The sequence below is a fragment of the Ricinus communis genome, chromosome 2 (genome assembly GCF_019578655.1).
Source record: "Ricinus communis isolate WT05 ecotype wild-type chromosome 2, ASM1957865v1, whole genome shotgun sequence".
Lineage (NCBI taxonomy): Eukaryota > Viridiplantae > Streptophyta > Magnoliopsida > Malpighiales > Euphorbiaceae > Ricinus > Ricinus communis.
In genome coordinates, this window is record NC_063257.1 from 8211543 (window position 1) to 8235974 (window position 24432).

At 30.5% G+C, this 24432-nt stretch overlaps 3 protein-coding genes and 3 long non-coding RNA genes across 6 annotated transcripts; all 6 read left to right on the top strand.

Moving 5' to 3' along the window:
• LOC8285099 (putative receptor-like protein kinase At3g47110) lies at positions 1-3547 on the top strand. The gene is made up of 2 exons (XM_002526099.4): positions 1-2825; positions 2928-3547. Exons 1-2 carry the CDS (start codon positions 149-151, stop codon positions 3359-3361), a joined length of 3111 nt encoding a protein of 1036 aa, XP_002526145.3. The 5' UTR covers positions 1-148; the 3' UTR covers positions 3362-3547.
• Positions 3548-5625: 2078 nt separating this feature from the next.
• LOC112535862 lies at positions 5626-6492 on the top strand. The gene is made up of 2 exons (XR_003079950.2): positions 5626-6041; positions 6167-6492. It is a non-coding gene; the product is annotated as an uncharacterized LOC112535862 (long non-coding RNA).
• A 7473-nt stretch (positions 6493-13965) lies between these two features.
• Positions 13966-14995, top strand: LOC125369361. Its single transcript, XR_007214915.1, has 2 exons — positions 13966-14372; positions 14514-14995. It is a non-coding gene; the product is annotated as an uncharacterized LOC125369361 (long non-coding RNA).
• Positions 14996-17112: 2117 nt separating this feature from the next.
• On the top strand, positions 17113-17993 carry LOC125369236 (putative receptor-like protein kinase At3g47110). The gene is made up of 2 exons (XM_048371239.1): positions 17113-17885; positions 17966-17993. Exons 1-2 carry the CDS (start codon positions 17113-17115, stop codon positions 17991-17993), a joined length of 801 nt encoding a protein of 266 aa, XP_048227196.1.
• Positions 17994-17997: 4 nt separating this feature from the next.
• LOC125369216 (probable LRR receptor-like serine/threonine-protein kinase At3g47570) lies at positions 17998-19864 on the top strand. Its single transcript, XM_048371156.1, has one exon. The coding sequence runs from the start codon at positions 18044-18046 to the stop codon at positions 19838-19840; it is 1797 nt and encodes a 598-aa protein (XP_048227113.1). The 5' UTR covers positions 17998-18043; the 3' UTR covers positions 19841-19864.
• Positions 19865-22332: 2468 nt separating this feature from the next.
• LOC125369152 lies at positions 22333-23363 on the top strand. The gene is made up of 2 exons (XR_007214732.1): positions 22333-22739; positions 22882-23363. It is a non-coding gene; the product is annotated as an uncharacterized LOC125369152 (long non-coding RNA).
• Positions 23364-24432: the final 1069 nt, after the last annotated feature.

Sequence of the window (24432 nt, forward strand, 5' to 3'; positions counted from 1 at the left end):
AGTTGTTGCTTGGTCTACGAAGACTTGTTGAAATCTGAACTGTCCTGGCACCATTTTTATTACTTGATTAAGCAAAAAGTAGTTACCATTTTTATTATATTAATTGAGAATTTCATTTGTCTGCAATCTCAACACTAAGGAACTGGTTATGGGGCATCTCCGTTTCTTGCTGCTTTTTCTTTACTTCTTCCAAATTTATCTAGGTTCTTTCATGAGCAGCGTGGAAGGACTCAGTGCCAGCACTGATAGAGCTGCACTTATGTCTTTTAAAAATGCAGTCTCTGATCCTCAAAAAACTCTTAATAGCTGGACTCAGAATACTTCTCACTGCACTTGGTATGGTGTCTCTTGCTCCATAAAAGGAGCTCGAGTTCGGTCACTTAGCCTTTCTGGTCTCCGCCTTTTTGGTCCTATACCTTCTCAGCTCTCAAATCTTAGTTCCCTCTATAGGCTTGATCTTTCCAATAATTCATTTTATGGCCAAATTCCATCCGAGCTTGGTCGTCTTTCTCACCTTCAATACCTTCTTCTTGATATGAATTCCATCAATGGCACTATCCCAGTCCTCCTTTCTCAGTGTCATAACCTGAAATGGATCAGATTAGTTGCAAACAACCTCACTGGTAACATTCCTTCAGAATTGGGTTCTCTACAAAGACTTGAAGTTCTTAGTTTTGCTGTCAATGACCTTATTGGTGTTATCCCCGTAACATTTGGGAATCTAACCTCTCTTAAGAATCTTTCCCTTGCAAGAAACCAGCTCGTTGGAGAAATTCCAAGTGAGCTTGGTCGTCTTCAAAATCTTCGTCGGATTCAGCTGTATGACAATCAGCTCAGTGGAGAGATTCCACACTCTATATACAACATTTCTTCTTTAGCCTTCTTATCTGTGACAAATAATAAGCTTACAGGAAAGCTTCCAAGTGATGTGGATTTGGGTTCTGCTCTTCCAAATCTCATCGAGCTTTTCTTGGCACAAAACAGGTTTGGAGGAATGTTGCCCAGTTCTTTATCTAATGCCTCGCGCATTCAAAGTCTGGATCTCTCCAACAATCGTTTTCAAGGGCCTATTCCTCTATTTGGTAGAATGAAAGATCTTGTTTACTTAAATCTTGGCAGTAATTTTCTTTCTTCTACCACAAGGCTTAATTTCCAGCTAATTGATTCTCTCAGAAATTGTACTCAGCTGCAAGTCCTCAGGATCTTTTCCAACCCATTGACTGGACAATTTCCAAGTTCTGTCGCAAATTTGTCAACCCATCTCCTGCATTTTTGCTTTGCTGACAATTTATTGACTGGTAGGTTCCCCAAGGGAATTGAAAATTTTCAAGAATTGATATCCCTATCAATAGAACAAAATTCTTTTGCTGGCGAGATACCAGAAGCATTAGCTAGCCTGAAAAGACTTCAAAAATTTGCTGCATTTGACAACATGCTCTCTGGAGAGATTCCAAATATTTTTGGCAATTTTACGCAACTATCTGATTTATCGATAGGAAGAAACCAGTTCTTTGGTAGAATACCTACTAGTGTTGCATCCTGCAAACGGTTGAACAGACTATACCTAGCTGCAAACAGGCTTAGTGGAAGCATACCAAATGAGATTTATGGGCTTTCTTCTTTGGTCGAGTTGTATTTGCAACAAAATGCTTTATCCGGTCCTTTACTCGCGGAAGTTGGTAACCTGAAACAGATTCAAGTCATGTATGTTTCTGGCAACAAGTTATCAGGATATATCCCTTCAACAATTGGTAGCTGTTCAAGTTTGACGATACTCAATCTGGCAGGGAACAACTTCACAGGCTTCATCCCGAGCACAATTGGAGAATTAGCATCGCTGGAGACGTTGGATCTCTCTTCTAATAGTCTCACTGGCGCAATCCCTGAAGAGCTGGCGGAACTTCAGTACTTAGTCAAGCTTAATTTTTCTTTCAATCAGTTGGAAGGCCAAATTCCAACAAGTGGAGTCTTCTTGAACCTCGGCCATGATAGTCTCAAAGGAAATAACATGCTTTGCAATAGTAATCACACAATTACAGAAAATCTGGGACTTCCTCGATGCAATGCAGAGAGAAAAAATAAGCATATTTTGCTAAAGGTTATACTTCCTGTTGCTATTGTCACTTGCTTAGTAATTTTTTTTTGCTTTTTATTCACATTCATATCCAGAAAAAAGCAAAAAAACAAAAAGGGAAAAGGAATAAGCTTGCCCAAGGGGTTTCCTCCAATGATGTCTTATTCTGACATCAGGCTAGCTACAGACAATTTCTCAGCCAAAAACTTGATAGGGAAGGGTGGATTTGGGTCTGTTTACAAAGGCATCTTTAGAAACTTAGGAGATGAATCCGACATCAGAGAAAATGTTCTTGCTATAAAAGTTCTCGACTTACAGAAAAGCAAAGCTGCCAGGAGTTTTGAAGCAGAATGTGAGACTCTGAGGAATATACGGCACAGGAACCTTGTCAAGGTTGTCACTTCTTGTTCTAGCATTGAACATACAGGAGAAGAGTTCAAAGCTTTGGTTATGGAGTTCATGTCCCAAGGAAATTTAGATAATTGGTTGTATGGAGAAGATGGGTTATGCTTAACATTATTGCAAAGATTGAATATTGCAATTGACGTTGCTTCTGCCATGGATTACCTGCACCATGACTGTGAGCCTCCAATAGTTCATTGTGATCTGAAACCTGGAAATGTGTTATTAGACCATGATATGGTAGCCCATGTTGCTGATTTTGGATTGGCAAGGTTTGCTTCTCAACATTCGTCAGGGAATGGGAGCTGGACAAGAGGACTGAAGGGCTCCATTGGTTACATAGCCCCAGGTAAATGTATATGTACAAACTTAATTCGACATGGAATAACCTGCTATAATTCTACATCTTATTTTAATGGCATCTATTTAATATGCTTGTTTTCTGTTGCAGAGTATGGTTTGGGATGCAGTGCTTCAACATCTGGAGATGTGTACAGTTTTGGGATCCTGTTGCTCGAGTTATTCACAGCAAAGAAACCAACTAATGAAATGTTCCGAGAAGGTTTAAGCCTGAATAACTTTGCGACCGAAGTTAACGAGAATCATGTCTCAGAGATTGCTGATCCAAGGCTCTTCATGAATGATGAGCATTTTTCTTCAGAAAGTACATCCACCAGTGTTTATCTTACTGATGGTGATAATAGCAGAAATAGTAACGGAAGTAGTAGCAGAAGCATTTTGGTAGGCAAAGGAGAAGAGTTCATAGCAGCTGCAATAAGAGTTGGTTTGTCCTGTGCAGCTCATTCTACAAATGATCGTTCAACTATGAGAGAAGCCTTATCGAAGCTGCAAAAGATAAAGAAAGCTACATTAGATATTGATTAAGTTTTCTTTTAATGGTTTTAAAAAAAAAAAAGAAATTACAAAAACATGCCTGTAATTAGACTTTTTTGCATTTAGAAGAAATTGTGGGTTTTTGGTAACAAAAAAGTAGCCGTGATTAGTGTTTTTATATTTTTAGTACCTTATAAATTAATATATTTAGATTTCTATGATTTAATATTAATATAATATCCATTCTTAATAATAAAATTTGTTTATAGGTGATTTACTAAATCACATGTGAGACTCTTGAGGAATGTTCGGCACAGGAACCTTGTCGAGGTTATCACTTCTTGTTCTAGCATTGAACATACAGGAGAAGAGTTCAAAGCTTTGGTTATGGAGTTCATGTCCCTCGGAAATTTAGTTAAGTGGTTGTATGGAGAAGATGGGTTATGCTTAACGTTATTGCAATAGATGTTGCTTCTGCCATGGATTACCCTGCACCATGATTGTGAGCCGCCAATAGTTCATTGTGATCTGAAACCTGGAAATGTGCGATTAGACCATGACTGGTAGCCCATGTTGCTGATTTTGGATTGGCAAGGTTTGCTTATCAACGCTAATCAGGGAATGGGAGCTGGATAATAGGACTGGAGAGCTCCATCGGTTACATAGCTCCAGCTATATGTATATATATGGTAATATATACTATGTATTACGTATTTGGTGTTCAAATGCGGCCGTTTTATTTAAACGAAAAAAATGAATTTTATAACACACGAATGAGAGAGTTTCTATTCAAATATAATGTCCTAAATAAAATCGCGAGTTTTTTTTTATATGTTTGGTTTAATTTTATTTATTTTATTTTTTATTTTTTATTATTTAAAGCTTCAATTAAGATTCTACAAGCTATTGTTTTTATTCTTTTTTATATTTCTGTTTTGTTCTCTGCTATATAAAATTATTATTTTTTTTATTCTCATATATAGATTAAGCATTTTTACAGATTTTAAAAATTTATTTTTGATGATTCAAAATTCTTTATTTTTTCTCCATTCTTAAGACTTTATAAATGTAAAGGAATATTTAATACTAACGATTTAAAAACATTCTATAGAAATCAAGAGATATTCAAATATAACTTTTATAAAGATTATATAAATAAATCGATATTCAAAAAATTATTGACTTTTATTGAGATATTTGTACACTTTAAATAACTTTTTCTATAATAAAATATACTTAGAGTTTTAAGAATTTTTTCTCATTTTCTCTCAAGATTTTAATTGCTTTTTTCCAAACTCTATCTTTCATCTTTTCAAATATATTTTTTTAAATATTATTACTATTTATCTTCACTGTATTCCTTATTTTGGAAGAAAATAAGAGAAAGAAAATCTAGAAGATCAAATTATTCACTTCCAAATTTTTCTTGAATTTGTAAATAAAAATTGATTAATTAAAAAATTTTGATTTAATCTTAAAATGGATTCTAATAAAATAAAGTCTCCAAGGAAGAGTTTAATAATAATTTTTAAATTAATTCGATATCTATTTAAAAAATATAAATAACGCAATTAGTGATTGATAGTTATAAGTATACATATTTAGAAAAACAATTTGTAACTTACTAATACAATTTAAATAATTGAATATCTAATAAAAAATTAACTATACTTAAAAAAATCTATTTACTCATTTAAATATTTTTTTTTTATAATTTGTTAAGTCACCAAAATACAAGAAAAAAAATCTTAAAATTCATTAAAAAAAAAATTGAAAAGAAGAGAAACCAAGTTAGAAACCTTTCATTAGAGTTCTCCTTTTCATTGATGAAATTAAAGTCATGGCTTTTTATTTATTTTTTTAAATCCTTCTTTGTATAATTTAATGAGAAAAATAATTTGTTAATGGTGTTATAGCACAAGGTAGTAGATCACATAGTAATTTCCTCAACTATTTATTAATCCAATAACACCGGTCTCTTTTATTTCCTTGACACTTTCTCCTCGCAGCGTGCACAAGTCAAGGTTGGCAACTAAAATTTTGTATTCGTTCAACCTAATTGACAATTTTGACGAGTAGACTTCCATGAATGTAGCCAAAACTCTACTGTGTAGTAATAGAAAAAGAGATGAATAATCAACTGCTTTCATTTCCTTCACCAATCAGGATCTTATATGTTATTTAAAAGATGATTGACGTATGAAGTCATTATATAAATAATGTTGTATTGACTAATTAAATGTTTATAGAAATAGTAGTGATTAAAGTGATGATGTGTTCCATGGAGAAATATGTAGGGTTCCTTTCCAAAAAACTTTTAGGTAAATTTAGTCCATCGTATTATTATTATTATTTATAGATAAAATTTATGAATTAACGCGTGATATTAGTTTTTGATATAACATTTATAGTAGTTGAATTATTCATTATTTTAACTGCCCATAACTAAAAATCAATCAATATAAATATAATAAATAATAAATAATAAGTTGATACAGTGAATCTATCCAAAAATTTCTCCATATTTCTCCCTATAAACATTATTCATTAAAGACACCATCCACACAACCCCTTTTCTCTCTTTGTTCTGCTAGCAATATAGTCAGTCAGGACTTAATGGCTCTTTCTAAGGCATTAATGGTGCTCTTTCTTACAATCTTGCTAATGATGTCCTCTCATCAAGTGCTGTCTGCGGAAAATACTGAATTCCCAGAATCTTCTAGTAAGCTAGGTTGGTTTTTGCTTCCCGTTTGTAGCAAGTCATTTTTTTCTCTTATGAATTATAGAGCGGTATAACATTTCTTAACCAAAAATGGTGTTTGTTTTGTCTTTTGTTTTTTTCTTTCTTAACTACAGGAAGGAAATTGGCTCAAGCCACTCCTAGTCCTCCTATGGCTACATATGAAACATTTCCAGGAGGAGCAGGAGGATGCTACCCACCGGACTGTAATTAAGGGTCAATACATTATAGGTACGGCACGTAGTAGAGAAAAGCTATATCTACAAAGCAAATATATATGGTTTATGCGTCAGTTTCTATTTGTTCAATGATTAGGAGAGCTATATAACTGAACACTGTCTCCAGAGATTCCAAATTATCGCTTTGAGTTACAGCGATGCAAGTTGTTAGTTCTTTTTATTACTTTCTGGTTTGGGTAATTCCATATTTTAATTATGGTAAATTCTATGGTTATTTTGTTTTGTTTTAACCCACTAATAAGATAATGATAACTTATATTTTTTTTTTTTACAAAAAAATTGATAATATGTAATTATAGATTACCGATTAGAATTTACTAAAGTAACATAAAATAATTTTAAAAATCTATATACCCTTAAGATATAAGAAAAAATAGCTTAATTTGTAAAATAATATAAAGATGATTATCATTTTTCGTAATTTAACAATAAATTTCGCGATTATAAAAAGATTTAATATTTTTCATAAATTTGTCAATTTTTTCATAAATTGTTAAATTTCGCAAAAGTTATTATTTTTTTTGTAATACCTTTCATTTTTTTGCAATTAGTTTCATTTATGAAAAATTAGTATAATTTATAAAAAAAATACGAAGATGATTGTCATTTTTCATAGTTTAGGAATAGAATCCGCGATTATGAAAAATTTAATATTTTTCATAAATTTACTAATTTTATCGTAAATTATTAAATTTTACAAAAGTTATCTTTTTTTCATAATATTATTCATTTTTTTGCAACTAGTAATATTTACAAAAAATTAGTATAATTTGTGAAAAAATATGAAAAAGATTGTCATTTTTCATAATTTTGCAATATGTTTGGCAATTATGAAAAATTTAATATTTTTTTTAAAATTTGTTTGTTTTTCATAAATTATTAAATTTCATAAAAGTAATCATTTTTTTTGTAATATCATTTACTTTTTGCAACTATTAACACTTATGAAAAATTAGCATAATTTGCGAAAAAATATGGAGGAGATTGTTATTTTTCGTAATTTAGCAATATATTTTGTGATTATGAAAAATTTAGTATTTTTAGTAAATTTGTCAATTTTTCGTAAATCATTAAATTTCACAAAAATAATCATTTTTTCATTATATCATTCATCTTTTCGCAATTAGTAACACTTATAAAAAATTAGCATAATTTGCAAAAAAAGTATAAAGAATATTGTCATTTTTCATAAAATATTAATTATTTTTGTAATTATAAAATTGTAGAAGATTCAAAAGGTTGTTAGTAATCTTTACTTATAAAATTTAAAAGATAAGATGTAAGCTAATTAAAAATTAATGGTATTTTAAACAAAGTAAAATTATTTTATTTTAAACAAGTCACCCTAGAAAATACTTTTAAATATATTAATTCAACTTAAAGTAAATTATTATTAATAAAAATAATAATATTTAAATAAATAAAAAATATCTATCGACTACTAAAAAAAAGTTCTAGAAAGAAACTTAACCAAGGCATAACTCCGTAATCTTATTAGAGGCATAAATGCCTCAAAGAACTGTCCCCTTAGGACTCAAACCCAGGCCCTTGGAGGGTGGTGGAAGCACTTCCTGCAATCCTCTCATGTTCACTATGTTAAGATGAATATAATATAAGCTAAAATCATATTTATGCCAGAAATAAATAAATAAAGCCGACCGCAGATAATGAACATTACAAATCTTTTAATCTTGGTATGAATGCTTCCTTTCCGATCAGTTTATTAAGAAAAGAACAAAACATTTGGCTTGACACACACCGTTTCAGTTTATGCCAAATTTTGTGGATCCACCAAGTGCGAATAAATTCCAGAAGTAGTAGCTATTCGGTAGACAATGGACAACAGTTCATAGCAGCTGCGCAAGAAAAAAAAAAAAAAAAAACTTTTGCATGAAAAATTGAACATAAATTAAGACTCAAATATAAAAAAAAAAATGATTAAAGAAAGAACGCCCGTACTACTTAAAGACACTTCGCCCCCTCCACGGGCCATGAAAAAGCATAGCTGAGGAACCGGTATAAGTATGGAATTTCTTTTTTCTTTTGTTTTCATATTCAAGTAAAAGAACCCATAATATTGTCATGCTTTCGAGAAAGAAGGAGACTATTATTCTTCACTGCATCAGAATTAATATTCATCCAGTCCAGCGGAGGGTCCTTCCATCGTACTTCCTCCCGAGCTCTCTCACGCATAACCACTGTATTCGCTTCTATAAACTCTGAATGAGCCCTGCAAGCCAAGTTCCAGAGCTGATGATGGTCTAACATGATGTGATCAAACAACAAGTTATTTCTCATAAACCAGACTGACCGAATCATAAAGCAGAACAAGCCAAACTGCTCTTTATCTAACATTTTGCTTACTACTTCAAACCATTCGGGAAAAGACATGTGAAAGAACCTCTCCACATCCAAACCAAAACCGGAACCACACCAAAATAATCTGTTCCATGGACAAGCACTTACCATATGGCTTAAGGTTTCCATTTCAGCCCTGCACCTGTCACACTTATTCTCCACCTCCACCTCTCTCTTGATAGCAAGTTCTCTGTAGGAAGAATATTCTTAAGAGCCCGCCACATACATGGCTTGACTTTTTGCGAAATTTTCAGATTGCAAATCAGGCTTTAATACTGTGTCCCGAATTGATCAAGATTACTACTTGTCCCTCTACCATTCCGGCTGTCCGCTTCAAGATAATAGGCAGATTTAACCGACAATTGGCCATTATAAAAATAGTACCAAATCCTTCTATCTGGATGACCAAACTTGCTTAAAGGAATTTTTGTGATTAAGCCCCCATCTTCTGGCTGAAAATTTGCCTCCAACAAATTATGATTCCGTCGAGTTTCCTCCTCATTCGTCAACTCATGAACTAAATAATTTCCTGCCAATTTTTTAATAGGAGAGCACACTTCCAAAGTAGTCGGTATAGGAAGCCAACCTTCCTCATAGACCCAAACAGAATCCCCTTTACTAACTTTCAACCTCGTACCTTTCCGAACTAGGTCCCTGGCCTCCAATATACCAGACTAAGTACAACTACTATGAAGACTTCTGATATTCTGAATTCTCCTGATACCATAGTTGATTGACCAAAAACGAGTCACAGACGATTATTATAGTGAATTTCATTGTCTGCAATTTTTAACAGTTAGCAAGTGCCAATGGAGCATCTCCATTTCTTGCTGTTTTCCTCTTCTTCTTCCTCCAAGTTTATTTATGTTGCTTTATGAGAAGCATGGAGGGACTCAGTGCAGCAATGATAAAGCTACACTTGTCTCTTTCAAGAATGCAGTCTCGGATGATCAAAGCAGATAGCAGTTTTATAGGCAAATTTAACCATTGTTCTGGATATTAAGGAAAATTAGAAAACCAAGAAAACTTTGAGGAAAATATGGAGTCCATAAAAAGTGAATTTATAAATCGCAGGACTCGTTCATATAATCTGTAGAATAAAAAGAGGACTTAATTGTATACAAAGAACTCTTTTATTTATAAATAGGAATAAATACCAAAAACTAATATATGATTTTACTAGTTTACAACTTTCAGTATATAATTTTTTTTAAGAGAAAAAGAGATACGAGGTTATAAATCGTGTTAAAAAAAATATATTATGGTTAAAAAGTCTCGATTTATTAGATTCAGTCACCTTTATTCTGATCAATTATCATTATCATAGTGCACATGTTTGAAAATGTGAGTTTTGAGCTTAACAACTCCTAATTTCATTATTTAACCATTAAATCGCGGTTCAAGAAGTAAGTAATCCGATGAAATTGATTTACAATTAAACAATGACGTTTTGAGTTATTAAAATTTAAAGTCATAGTATGAGAAATATGATGACAATTGCTGATCAGAATAAAGATAACTAAATCTAATCAGAATAAAGATAACTAATTTCTTACTAATCGATACTTTTAACTATAAAATACTTCTTTTTGTCACAATTTTTAATCATATTACTTCTTTTTATTTAATAAAATTATGAGGTATTTTTTTCATACTAATCCCTTATAAATATAACTCAAAGTACAAATACTTGTATAATGCATACTGAACATTCTCTCACACTCACTTATCCCACACACATTCACCTCACGTCACTCTAGCACACACACTTGCACTCACATATTCTTACTCATTTATTTTTAGAAAAAAAAAATATAACAAAGTGTAATGGTTTGGTATTTATGCACTTAAAAGATTGTAGAATGCTTTTTTGTCTTAGCATATATTCTGACAACATATACCATGTAATTTAATATTTTTACTATCTTATAAATTAATATATATTTTAATTTTATTAGGAATAAAATGAAATAATTTTTAAAATAAAATTATAGTGTTTTTAAGAATATCCTGATAGTTGATATGATGGTAAATCACCTATATAATAATTTTTTTATTATAAACTGAGATTTTATTAATATTTAATTATAAAATAATACTAAAATTAGGTAATAGGGTATTAAAATATAAAAACAAATAAAATATAAGCTATTTTTTTTGTCACAAAACAAAATGCAATTCTCTAAATGTAAAAAGTATGTTTTTATAATTTTTTTTTTTCTTTAGAAGGATCAACCAATTTTTATATCAAAGCCTCTTGCATATGCTTCTGATTGTAGCGTTTTCTAGTATGGACTTAGTGTAATTTATACTTTTGAAATTAGAATCTTCAAGTTTTAATTAAAACCTGTTAGTTGGTACTTGCTAAATAGATAACAAAAATCAGAGATAAATGAGTCCTGCGAGTCTTTCCATAACATGCCCCTAGCCCAAGTCAATTTTGGTCATTTAAATCCCGATTCTCTCGGGACATTCTAACTATGTGTCTGTATCTGCCATAAGTAAAACAAATCCTAGGAAATACGAGTTGTTATATTCTCGACTTAGTTACATCTAGTATTATATACCTACGACCATTAATATATGTGGTCTATGTGTTTTTTGAAAACAGTGAGTTTACCCACAATCAAAATAAAAAAATTGTGAACTTACCATACAATTTTTTACTTCAACTAAAACACATTTTCTTCTCCGATACTAAAACATCAACTTTTTTTTTTCTACATTTTTATTTTACATACTCTCCTATTTTTAAAATTACAATTTTTACAGGTTTTTTTAGCATTCGATTTTAATCTTTTGAAGTTTAAAATTTCTGCAAATCTCATTATTTTGTAAACTTATTCATATTTATTTAAGATATCATTTCAATATAATCACATAAATTGCTTGTAAAAAGAGAGATAAAAATATTAAAGAATCTACAGTTTAAATATTATGAAACTAAAGTTTCTAATTGAGAAACTGATGTTTGGTATAGATTTTGTTATTGATGAATATGCTATTTGTTTTATATAAAAAATATTCTTTTAAAACATCTTATGTATGCATGATGAACTTTTTGATTATAACATATGATTAATGAATTTATGTTATATATTTGATAAACCTCAAGTGATACATTAATGAAACTATTAATTTTAACCCATAAATATTGAATTTATAAACTATAAATTTATATTATATATTTAATAAACCTCAAGTGATACTTTAATGAACCTATTCATTATAATTCATAGATATTTTTTTATTTTTATGTATATATGTCATGTTCATTTAAAACTTCTATATTTATCTGTTAATGATATAAGGTTCATTGTATTATAAAATAAATATATTCTATTTCAAAAATATACATGAGAATCCATTTGGCAACACTTTATAAAGCTACATCATATAGAGCTTCAATAAATAGATATATATATATATATATATATATGGCTTTAATGTGGTTATATAATACTTTATTATGAAATTAAATATTAATCAAATAAAATGATAATATTAAATGCATTCTAATATTGAATACTAAATAAATAAAGTAGTATAATTAAGTTTTTACTAAAATAAAATGATAGTTAAATATAAAAAAAATTAGTGATTATATAATACCACTAATTTATTATATATTTATTTTTGTTATTCTTTTATGACCACTAAATTTTAAGGTTATTAAAATAAAATAATAAATATAAATACTTATTAACCGTGAAATAATGGCTAAATATAATTATTTCTTATAATATAACATATCTATAATTAAAATAAAATATTTTAAACTAAAAATTTAAATCATAAGATTATCAATAATTATGGATTAACATTAGTAAATAAAATGATATTACTAAATGCTTATTAAAATAAAATGGTAGCTAAATAAAATAAAAGATTAGTGATCATATAATGACACTAATTTATTATATATCTATTATGAATCTTCTAATTATTTTTCATAACTTTTAAATTTTAGAATTATATAAATAAAATAATAATATTAAATTCTATTAAAATAAAATAAAATTATTTTTTATAATGTAATAGTTTTTATTAAAATAATATATTTTCAATTAAAATTTATATCATAAACTTATCAATAATTGTGTATTAGCACAAGCATATTGCTAGTATTTTTATAAAATTGTCCATTAACCTCAAAACATTAAGATGCAGTTTTGTAAAAATATTATACGCGATATCAAGTGAATAAAAATTAAAAAAAATAGATAAAATATTTATAATTTTCCAAATAAATTTATAGGGCTTTAAGACTGCAGAATTTTAGGTAACCCTCCTCCTCGGTACAGATTTAAATTTTCAATATGAAAATGGCTAAAGATTTTACTGATATTAGTGAAAGATTGACATACTCAAATCTTAAGCTTCTACATTCCTCGGCTTCTTAGATAATAAGAGTAATTGGCAAAATTTTGTTGCTAATCTATATAGCTTAGTTCTGGAATTTTTTTTGCTTGGAGCATACTTCCAGAACTCTACTGTAGAATAATTGGAAAAAAGAGTTGAATAACCAACTGCTTGCATTTCCTTGGCCAATCAGGCACAACGTTGGAAAAAGGAGCAGGGTGAAGAACGTGCAAGTGGAAATGTCTTAGAAAAATACTTTAATAATTGCGAAAGAGTTGAAAATCCAACTGCTTCAATTTCCTTCACCCATCAGGCACTACAGCGTAGGAAGATAGGAGAAGGGTGAAAGTGATGTCAGGCATGTGCTGGCAGTGGTTTCATAATTTCTATAAATTGTTTTCGCAATCCTACTTTTAAAAATTCTATTTTTTAAAGATAACTCTCGGAATTGAAAAAATAAATAAAAGCGGATTAAATTACGATTAAATTGTCATATATATATATATATATATATATATATATATATATATATTTATAATTGATATATTAATTAATAAATTAATAAATTTTTTAATCTTATATCATAATATTGCTAATTGTATTATTTATTAAATTGTCATTATTAGTATTTAATTCATTATTAGTCAAATTTAATATAAAATATATGTTTTAAAAAATCAACTTAAATTTCATGGATTTAAATAAGAATAATTACTGTTTCTTTTCTATATTTTTCATATTATATTAATTATTTTTAATATTTAAAAATATATTTTTTTTATTTTTATTTTATAATTTTATATTAAAAACTCATTTTGTCAAAATTATAAGGGACAATTTGTATATTACACAAAAAAATTAAAAAATAAATAATAGAAAATCAAAACAGAAATTTTCATGGAAAAATCTAGTATAAAATTATAAAATAAAAATATAAAAAATATATTTTTTAAATATTAGAAGTAATAGTATAATATAAAAAATATAAAAAGTAAATAGTAATTATTCCATTTAAGTATTTATAATTCAAATAATAATAGAGGACTACTAATTATTTAATTAATGATTACATAATTATTCATGTAATATTGAGTGATTATATCTATCGCTACTGAACTAAATAACTGACCCATGGTAAATTGATGTTCGTTGTAGGGGCTCCTTTTCCCTATAAAGATTATTCATCAGAGACACCTTCCACACAACCTCTTTTGCTCTCTTTGCTCAGCTAGCAACATAATCGATCAGGACGTAATGGCTCTTTCTAAGGCATCAATCCTCTTTGTTACAATCTTGCTAGTGATGTCCTCTCATCAAGTGTTCTCTGCGGAAAAAACTGAATTCCCAGAAACTAATAAGCTAGGTTTGTTTCTGCTTCCTGTTTGTAGCAAGTCTTGTTTTTTTCTTTTCCTTTTCTCTCTTATGAAGTATATAAAGCGGTATAATATTTCTTAATAACCAAAAACGGTGTTTGTTTGTGTTTTTCTTTCCTTTCTCTTTTTAGTTACAGGAAGGAAATTAGCTCAAACCACATATGGTCCTCCCGGTGGATATGGAGGATATCCAGGAGGAGGAGGAGGATGCTACCGACCGCAATGTAATTAAGGGTGCAATATATAGGAACGGTAATAGGGAAAAGTTATATCTAGAAAGCAAATAAATGGGTGGCATATGGTATGTATATACATCATGCCAATCCTGTGCTGCTGTTTCTGTTTATTCGACGACTGGAGTCCTAAGACTGTAAGAGCATATGTTTAGTATGTGTAATTGAACGCTGTCTGCAGATGCCAAGTCATATGCTTCGAGTCGCAGCGATGCAAGTTGTTGTTGGTTATTTTTATTACTTTCTGGTCTGGTTCATTCCATATATATATGTGCGTGTATATGTATATAATATGATGTTCGATTCTCCTTTATATTAGGATGAAGTATGTAATAATACCATGTTTTAAGTTGCTGATTATGTCAGTATCATTTGGATCCTCTCCTGTGCAGTATGATCTGAAATGAATATGGTGAAATCGTATTTATGCCAAAGTTAAATAAAGGCAACCGCAGGTAATGAATGGTAAATTCCTGATCAGTCTATTAAGAGAGGAAAAAAAAAACATTTGGCTCATTGCAACTAATTTACTCAGGAACAAGGCATAAACCATTTCAGTTTAAGCCAAATTTTGTGGATGCACCAAGTGTGAATAAATTCCGATTTTGCTGTCGCTGTACGAAATAAAACTGCATACTTAATTCTAACAACAATTCAAGTAAATTAAGTAGCTTACAATTGGTCACTTTTAGTGCTCATGATAGCAACAGAAGTAGTAGCAAAGGAGAAAAAGAAAAACCTTTGCACGAAAAATTCAACATAAATCAAGACTCAAGTTGTGAAAAAAGATTAAAGAAAGTACATATGCAATACTTAAGTGGACTCAATGTTGTCACAGATGAAGAATTTCCGTAGATGATTCATAAAGGTAAAATAGTCGGCAATTACTTGAGTCACTATCTGATGAAAAGTCTCGCAGGCTTTTTTCCCATTTTAAAGCCAAAAACTTTAGTCGGTTTTGAAATGTCAAACATACGTCCAATTGCATGCCTTGCACTGTGGAAAATGAAAGGACTGATAATTAATGTCAATTATGAACTTGTCGCTTGCTCTATGAAGACTTCTGATAATCTGAATCGTCCTGACACCTACTATTACGATTGTTATAGTGAACTTCATTGTCTGCAATTTTTAACAGACAGAAAGTGCTACTGGAGCATCTCCTATTCTTCTTGCTCCAAATTTGTTTATGTTGCTTCATGAGCAGCGTGGAGGGAGTCAGTGAAGCAGTGATAAAGCTACAGTTGTGTCTTTCAACAATGCAGTCTCTGATGATCAAAGCAGAAAGCAGCTTTAGAGGCAAATTTACCTTTTGTCATAGTAAGGAAACTTAGAAAAAGAAGAAAAAAACTGAAAATATTGAGTTCATCAAAAGTAAATTTATAAATCGCATGATTCATATACTCGACCGGCAATAGGAAGGAGCTTTCCTTTTCAGCTATCCTAAGATCAATCCTGAAGTGGCTGGCTATGCTTCACGATGCAGAGCCAGAACTTCACAAAACCTCCATTGTAGAGGCAGGGTATTAGCTTTTCAAATCCTATCCGAGCTTGGTCGTCTTTCTCCCCTTTAATATCTTCTTCTTGACACTAATTTCATCAATGGCGCTATCCCTGTTCTTTTTTAAGTGTCATAACCTGAAAATCATCAGATTTAGGGGAAAACAACCTCACTGGTAACATTCCTTCAGAATTGGCCCGACTCTACAAAGACTTGAAATTTCAAATGCCAGCTTTCAGTAAGTGTTTACCAAACTTCCATATCCAGCATTTACAAGCACTAAGTGTTGATGAAAATGTGTTTGGTTGGAGGATGGAAAAGAGAGAAAAAAAGACAGAAGTGCTTCTTATTTACTTGAACAGTTACAAGGGTAAAAGGTAATCATGGCATTTCTTTAAGTTTGGTGTTGGAGGCCATCGAATTCAAAAGTAGAAAATAAAGGCCGCGGCGTTAAGAAATAATGCCGTGGCTTTCACTACACTCACCGATGAGTGTATCCCATTTAGAATATATGATGGATGAGTGGCAATTTTGAATTTAGCCAAGTGTAAAGCACTTAAACAATACATCATACTGTTTACATGAAGTGTTTCCGCTCAGTCTTGATTTTATTTCCCCTTAACATTCTGCAATTTCTTATATACACAGTTCAAGGCTGGCAACTGGAATTTTTTATATAGTTCCACATGTTGACAGATATACTTCCACGCAGATTGTAGCCAAAACACGACAATCTTAGAAAACTAGATGAATGAGTAATTGCATGTACTTACCAGCTAAATAAGCTGAATGTTCTTGCTTTCTTCCCATGGAATATAAATACATATATATTCTCACAAACTAATGAAGTTTACATTAAAAATGCCGTTCAACAATATTTGAAGGTGTTTAAAATCTCATAACTGCAATTTTAACAGTAAGAAACTGCTAATGGAGCATCTCAATATCTCGCTGCCTTCCCTCTTCTTTTTCCTCCAAATTTGCCTCTGTCACTTCATGTGCAGTGTGGAGGGACTTAATGCCAGAACTGATAAAGCTGCACTTGTGTCTTTCAAGAATGCACTCTCTGATCCACAAAGAGCTCTTCGTAGCTGGACCCAAAATACCTCCCACTGCAGTTGGTATGGTGTTTCTTGTTCCATGAAAGGAGCTCGAGTCCGGTCGCTTAGCCTTTCTAGTCTCGGTCTTTTTGGTCCTATAACTTCTCAGCTCTCAAATCTCAGTTCCCTATATATGCTTGATCTTTCCAATAATTCATTTTATGGCCAAATTCCATCCGAGCTTGGTCGTCTTTCTCACCTTCAGTATCTGCTTCTTGACATAAATTCCATCGATGGTACTATCCCAGTTCTTCTTTCTCAGTGTCATAATCTGAAAATGATCAAATTAATTGCAAACAACCTCACTGGCAACATTCCTTCAGAATTGGGTAATCTGCAAAGACTTGAAACTCTCAACTTTGCTATCAATCTCCTCAGTGGTGTTATCCCTGTAACATTTGGAAATCTAACCTCTCTTAAGAATCTTTCCCTTGCAAGAAACCACCTCAGTGGAGAAATTCCAAGCGAGCTTGGTCGTCTTCGAAACCTTCGTCGGATTCAGCTGTCAGATAATCAGCTTACTGGAGAAATTCCGCAATCTATATACAACATTTCTTCTTTAGTCTTCTTATCTGTGACAAATAACAGGCTTACTGGAAAGCTTCCAAGTGATGTGGATTTGGGTTCTGCTCTTCCGAATCTCATGGGGCTTTTCTTGGCGCAAAACAGGTTTGAAGGAATATTACCAAGTTCTTTATCTAATGCCTCAAGTATCCGAAGTCTGGACCTCTCCACCAATGGTTTTCAAGGGCCTATTCCTCTGTTTGGGAGGAATGAAAGATCTGATTTATTTAAATCTTGGCAGAAATTTTCTTTCTTCCACCACAATGTTAAACCTCCAACTAATTGATTCTCTTAAGAACTGTACTCAACTCCAAGTTCTCAGGATCTTTTCCAACAAGTTGACTGGAAAATTTCCAAGTTCTGTCGCAAATTTGTCAACTCATCTCCAGCATTTTTGCTTTTCAGACAATTTATTAACTGGCAGCTTCCCCCAGGGAATTGAGAATTTTCAAGAATTGATATCCCTATCAATAGAAAAAAATTCTTTTGTTGGCGAGATACCAGAAGCATTAACTAGCCTTAAAAGACTTCAAAGCTTTGCTGCATTTGACAACATGCTCTCTGGAGAAATTCCAGATATTTTTGGCAATTTCACGCAACTATCTGATTTATTAATAGGAAGAAACCAGTTTATTGGTAGAATACCTACTAGTATTGGTTCATGCAAAAGATTGAACATACTAGACCTAGCTGTAAACAGGCTTAGTGGGAGCATACCAGAGGAGATTTATGGGCTTTCTTCTTTGGTCGCGTTGGAATTCCAACAAAATGCTTTATCGGGTCCTCTACTTGCACAAGTTGGTAATCTAAAACAGATGCAATTGATGTATGTTTTTCGCAACAAGTTATCAGGAAATATTCCTGCAACAATTGGTAGCTGTTCAAGTTTGACAAAACTCAATCTGGCAGGTAACCATTTCACAAGCTTCATCCCAAGCACAGTTGGTGAATTAGCATCCCTGGAGACATTAGATCTCTCTTCTAATAGTCTCACTGGCACAATCCCTGAAGAGCTAGAGGAACTTCAGTATTTAGTCAACCTTAATTTGTCTTTCAATTTTTTGGAAGGCCAAGTTCCAACAAGTGGAGTCTTCTTGAACCTCAGCCATGATAGTCTTAAAGGAAACAACATGCTTTGCAATAGTAACCAAACAATTGGAAAAAATTTGGGGCTTTCTCAATGCATTGCCGAAAGAAAGAACAAGTATATTTTGCTAAAGGTTATACTTCCTGTTGCTATCATCACTTGCTTAGTAATTTTCTTTTGCTTCATATGCATATTCATATGGATGAAGAAGCAAAAAGCCAAGACGCACAGAGGAATAAGTTTGTCCAAGGTTTTTCCTCCAATGATCTCTTACTCTGACATCAGGCTAGCTACAGACAACTTCTCAGCAAATAATTTGATTGGGAAAGGTGGATTTGGGTCTGTTTACAAAGGCATATTTAGAAACTTTGGAGATGAATCCGATATCCGAGAAATTGTTCTTGCTGTAAAAGTCATTGACTTACAGCAAAGTAAAGCTCTCAGGAGTTTTGAAGCAGAATGTGAAACTCTGAGGAACGTTCGGCACAGGAACCTTGTCAAGGTTATCACCTCTTGTTCTAGCATTGAACATACAGGAGAAGAGTTCAAAGCTTTGGTTATGGAGTTCATATCCCACGGAAGTTTAGATAAGTGGTTGTATGAAGAAGCTGATGGTGAAGGATCTGGGCTGTGCTTAACGTTATTGCAAAGATTGAATATTGCAATTGATGTTGCTTCTGCCATGGATTACCTGCATAACGACTGTGAGCCACCAATACTTCATTGTGATCTGAAACCTGGAAATGTGCAATTAGACCATGATATGGTAGCCCATGTTGCCGATTTTGGATTGGCAAGATTTGCTTCTCAAGATTCGTCAAGGAACGGGAGCAGGACAATAGGAGTGAGGGGTTCCATTGGTTACATAGCTCCAGGTATAGATACACATAAATTACAATTTTTACAGGTTTTTTTAGCATTCGATTTTAATCTTTTGAAGTTTAAAATTTCTGCAAATCTCATTATTTTGTAAACTTATTCATATTTATTTAAGATATCATTTCAATATAATCACATAAATTGCTTGTAAAAAGAGAGATAAAAATATTAAAGAATCTACAGTTTAAATATTATGAAACTAAAGTTTCTAATTGAGAAACTGATGTTTGGTATAGATTTTGTTATTGATGAATATGCTATTTGTTTTATATAAAAAATATTCTTTTAAAACATCTTATGTATGCATGATGAACTTTTTGATTATAACATATGATTAATGAATTTATGTTATATATTTGATAAACCTCAAGTGATACATTAATGAAACTATTAATTTTAACCCATAAATATTGAATTTATAAACTATAAATTTATATTATATATTTAATAAACCTCAAGTGATACTTTAATGAACCTATTCATTATAATTCATAGATATTTTTTTATTTTTATGTATATATGTCATGTTCATTTAAAACTTCTATATTTATCTGTTAATGATATAAGGTTCATTGTATTATAAAATAAATATATTCTATTTCAAAAATATACATGAGAATCCATTTGGCAACACTTTATAAAGCTACATCATATAGAGCTTCAATAAATAGATATATATATATATATATATATGGCTTTAATGTGGTTATATAATACTTTATTATGAAATTAAATATTAATCAAATAAAATGATAATATTAAATGCATTCTAATATTGAATACTAAATAAATAAAGTAGTATAATTAAGTTTTTACTAAAATAAAATGATAGTTAAATATAAAAAAAAATTAGTGATTATATAATACCACTAATTTATTATATATTTATTTTTTGTTATTCTTTTATGACCACTAAATTTTAAGGTTATTAAAATAAAATAATAAATATAAATACTTATTAACCGTAAAATAATGGCTAAATATAATTATTTCTTATAATATAACATATCTATAATTAAAATAAAATATTTTAAACTAAAAATTTAAATCATAAGATTATCAATAATTATGGATTAACATTAGTAAATAAAATGATATTACTAAATGCTTATTAAAATAAAATGGTAGCTAAATAAAATAAAAGATTAGTGATCATATAATGACACTAATTTATTATATATCTATTATGAATCTTCTAATTATTTTTCATAACTTTTAAATTTTAGAATTATATAAATAAAATAATAATATTAAATTCTATTAAAATAAAATAAAATTATTTTTTATAATGTAATAGTTTTTATTAAAATAATATATTTTCAATTAAAATTTATATCATAAACTTATCAATAATTGTGTATTAGCACAAGCATATTGCTAGTATTTTTATAAAATTGTCCATTAACCTCAAAACATTAAGATGCAGTTTTGTAAAAATATTATACGCGATATCAAGTGAATAAAAATTAAAAAAAAATAGATAAAATATTTATAATTTTCCAAATAAATTTATAGGGCTTTAAGACTGCAGAATTTTAGGTAACCCTCCTCCTCGGTACAGATTTAAATTTTCAATATGAAAATGGCTAAAGATTTTACTGATATTAGTGAAAGATTGACATACTCAAATCTTAAGCTTCTACATTCCTCGGCTTCTTAGATAATAAGAGTAATTGGCAAAATTTTGTTGCTAATCTATATAGCTTAGTTCTGGAATTTTTTTTGCTTGGAGCATACTTCCAGAACTCTACTGTAGAATAATTGGAAAAAAGAGTTGAATAACCAACTGCTTGCATTTCCTTGGCCAATCAGGCACAACGTTGGAAAAAAGGAGCAGGGTGAAGAACGTGCAAGTGGAAATGTCTTAGAAAAATACTTTAATAATTGCGAAAGAGTTGAAAATCCAACTGCTTCAATTTCCTTCACCCATCAGGCACTACAGCGTAGGAAGATAGGAGAAGGGTGAAAGTGATGTCAGGCATGTGCTGGCAGTGGTTTCATAATTTCTATAAATTGTTTTCGCAATCCTACTTTTAAAAATTCTATTTTTTTAAAGATAACTCTCGGAATTGAAAAAATAAATAAAAGCGGATTAAATTACGATTAAATTGTCATATATATATATATATATATATATATATATATATATATATATATTTATAATTGATATATTAATTAATAAATTAATAAATTTTTTTAATCTTATATCATAATATTGCTAATTGTATTATTTATTAAATTGTCATTATTAGTATTTAATTCATTATTAGTCAAATTTAATATAAAATATATGTTTTAAAAAAATCAACTTAAATTTCATGGATTTAAATAAGAATAATTACTGTTTCTTTTCTATATTTTTTCATATTATATTAATTATTTTTAATATTTAAAAATATATTTTTTTTATTTTTATTTTATAATTTTATATTAAAAACTCATTTTGTCAAAATTATAAGGGACAATTTGTATATTACACAAAAAAATTAAAAAATAAATAATAGAAAATCAAAACAGAAATTTTCATGGAAAAATCTAGTATAAAATTATAAAATAAAAAATATAAAAAAATATATTTTTTAAATATTAGAAGTAATAGTATAATATAAAAAATATAAAAAGTAAATAGTAATTATTCCATTTAAGTATTTATAATTCAAATAATAATAGAGGACTACTAATTATTTAATTAATGATTACATAATTATTCATGTAATATTGAGTGATTATATCTATCGCTACTGAACTAAATAACTGACCCATGGTAAATTGATGTTCGTTGTAGGGGCTCCTTTTCCCTATAAAGATTATTCATCAGAGACACCTTCCACACAACCTCTTTTGCTCTCTTTGCTCAGCTAGCAACATAATCGATCAGGACGTAATGGCTCTTTCTAAGGCATCAATCCTCTTTGTTACAATCTTGCTAGTGATGTCCTCTCATCAAGTGTTCTCTGCGGAAAAAACTGAATTCCCAGAAACTAATAAGCTAGGTTTGTTTCTGCTTCCTGTTTGTAGCAAGTCTTGTTTTTTTCTTTTCCTTTTCTCTCTTATGAAGTATATAAAGCGGTATAATATTTCTTAATAACCAAAAACGGTGTTTGTTTGTGTTTTTTCTTTCCTTTCTCTTTTTAGTTACAGGAAGGAAATTAGCTCAAACCACATATGGTCCTCCCGGTGGATATGGAGGATATCCAGGAGGAGGAGGAGGATGCTACCGACCGCAATGTAATTAAGGGTGCAATATATAGGAACGGTAATAGGGAAAAGTTATATCTAGAAAGCAAATAAATGGGTGGCATATGGTATGTATATACATCATGCCAATCCTGTGCTGCTGTTTCTGTTTATTCGACGACTGGAGTCCTAAGACTGTAAGAGCATATGTTTAGTATGTGTAATTGAACGCTGTCTGCAGATGCCAAGTCATATGCTTCGAGTCGCAGCGATGCAAGTTGTTGTTGGTTATTTTTATTACTTTCTGGTCTGGTTCATTCCATATATATATGTGCGTGTATATGTATATAATATGATGTTCGATTCTCCTTTATATTAGGATGAAGTATGTAATAATACCATGTTTTAAGTTGCTGATTATGTCAGTATCATTTGGATCCTCTCCTGTGCAGTATGATCTGAAATGAATATGGTGAAATCGTATTTATGCCAAAGTTAAATAAAGGCAACCGCAGGTAATGAATGGTAAATTCCTGATCAGTCTATTAAGAGAGGAAAAAAAAAACATTTGGCTCATTGCAACTAATTTACTCAGGAACAAGGCATAAACCATTTCAGTTTAAGCCAAATTTTGTGGATGCACCAAGTGTGAATAAATTCCGATTTTGCTGTCGCTGTACGAAATAAAACTGCATACTTAATTCTAACAACAATTCAAGTAAATTAAGTAGCTTACAATTGGTCACTTTTAGTGCTCATGATAGCAACAGAAGTAGTAGCAAAGGAGAAAAAGAAAAACCTTTGCACGAAAAATTCAACATAAATCAAGACTCAAGTTGTGAAAAAAGATTAAAGAAAGTACATATGCAATACTTAAGTGGACTCAATGTTGTCACAGATGAAGAATTTCCGTAGATGATTCATAAAGGTAAAATAGTCGGCAATTACTTGAGTCACTATCTGATGAAAAGTCTCGCAGGCTTTTTTTCCCATTTTAAAGCCAAAAACTTTAGTCGGTTTTGAAATGTCAAACATACGTCCAATTGCATGCCTTGCACTGTGGAAAATGAAAGGACTGATAATTAATGTCAATTATGAACTTGTCGCTTGCTCTATGAAGACTTCTGATAATCTGAATCGTCCTGACACCTACTATTACGATTGTTATAGTGAACTTCATTGTCTGCAATTTTTAACAGACAGAAAGTGCTACTGGAGCATCTCCTATTCTTCTTGCTCCAAATTTGTTTATGTTGCTTCATGAGCAGCGTGGAGGGAGTCAGTGAAGCAGTGATAAAGCTACAGTTGTGTCTTTCAACAATGCAGTCTCTGATGATCAAAGCAGAAAGCAGCTTTAGAGGCAAATTTACCTTTTGTCATAGTAAGGAAACTTAGAAAAAGAAGAAAAAACTGAAAATATTGAGTTCATCAAAAGTAAATTTATAAATCGCATGATTCATATACTCGACCGGCAATAGGAAGGAGCTTTCCTTTTCAGCTATCCTAAGA

Bases quoted from the DNA above. Each gene is read 5' to 3' on its own strand.
- LOC125369216 (XM_048371156.1), top strand. From the start codon at position 18,044: ATGTTAAACCTCCAACTAATTGATTCTCTTAAGAACTGTACTCAACTC.
- LOC125369236 (XM_048371239.1), top strand. From the start codon at position 17,113: ATGTGCAGTGTGGAGGGACTTAATGCCAGAACTGATAAAGCTGCACTT. The intron at 17,886-17,965 runs GTTTGAAGGAAT...ATGGTTTTCAAG, and splicing joins CTTTTCTTGGCGCAAAACAG to GGCCTATTCCTCTGTTTGGG.
- LOC8285099 (XM_002526099.4), top strand. From the start codon at position 149: ATGGGGCATCTCCGTTTCTTGCTGCTTTTTCTTTACTTCTTCCAAATT. The intron at 2,826-2,927 runs GTAAATGTATAT...TTTCTGTTGCAG, and splicing joins CATTGGTTACATAGCCCCAG to AGTATGGTTTGGGATGCAGT.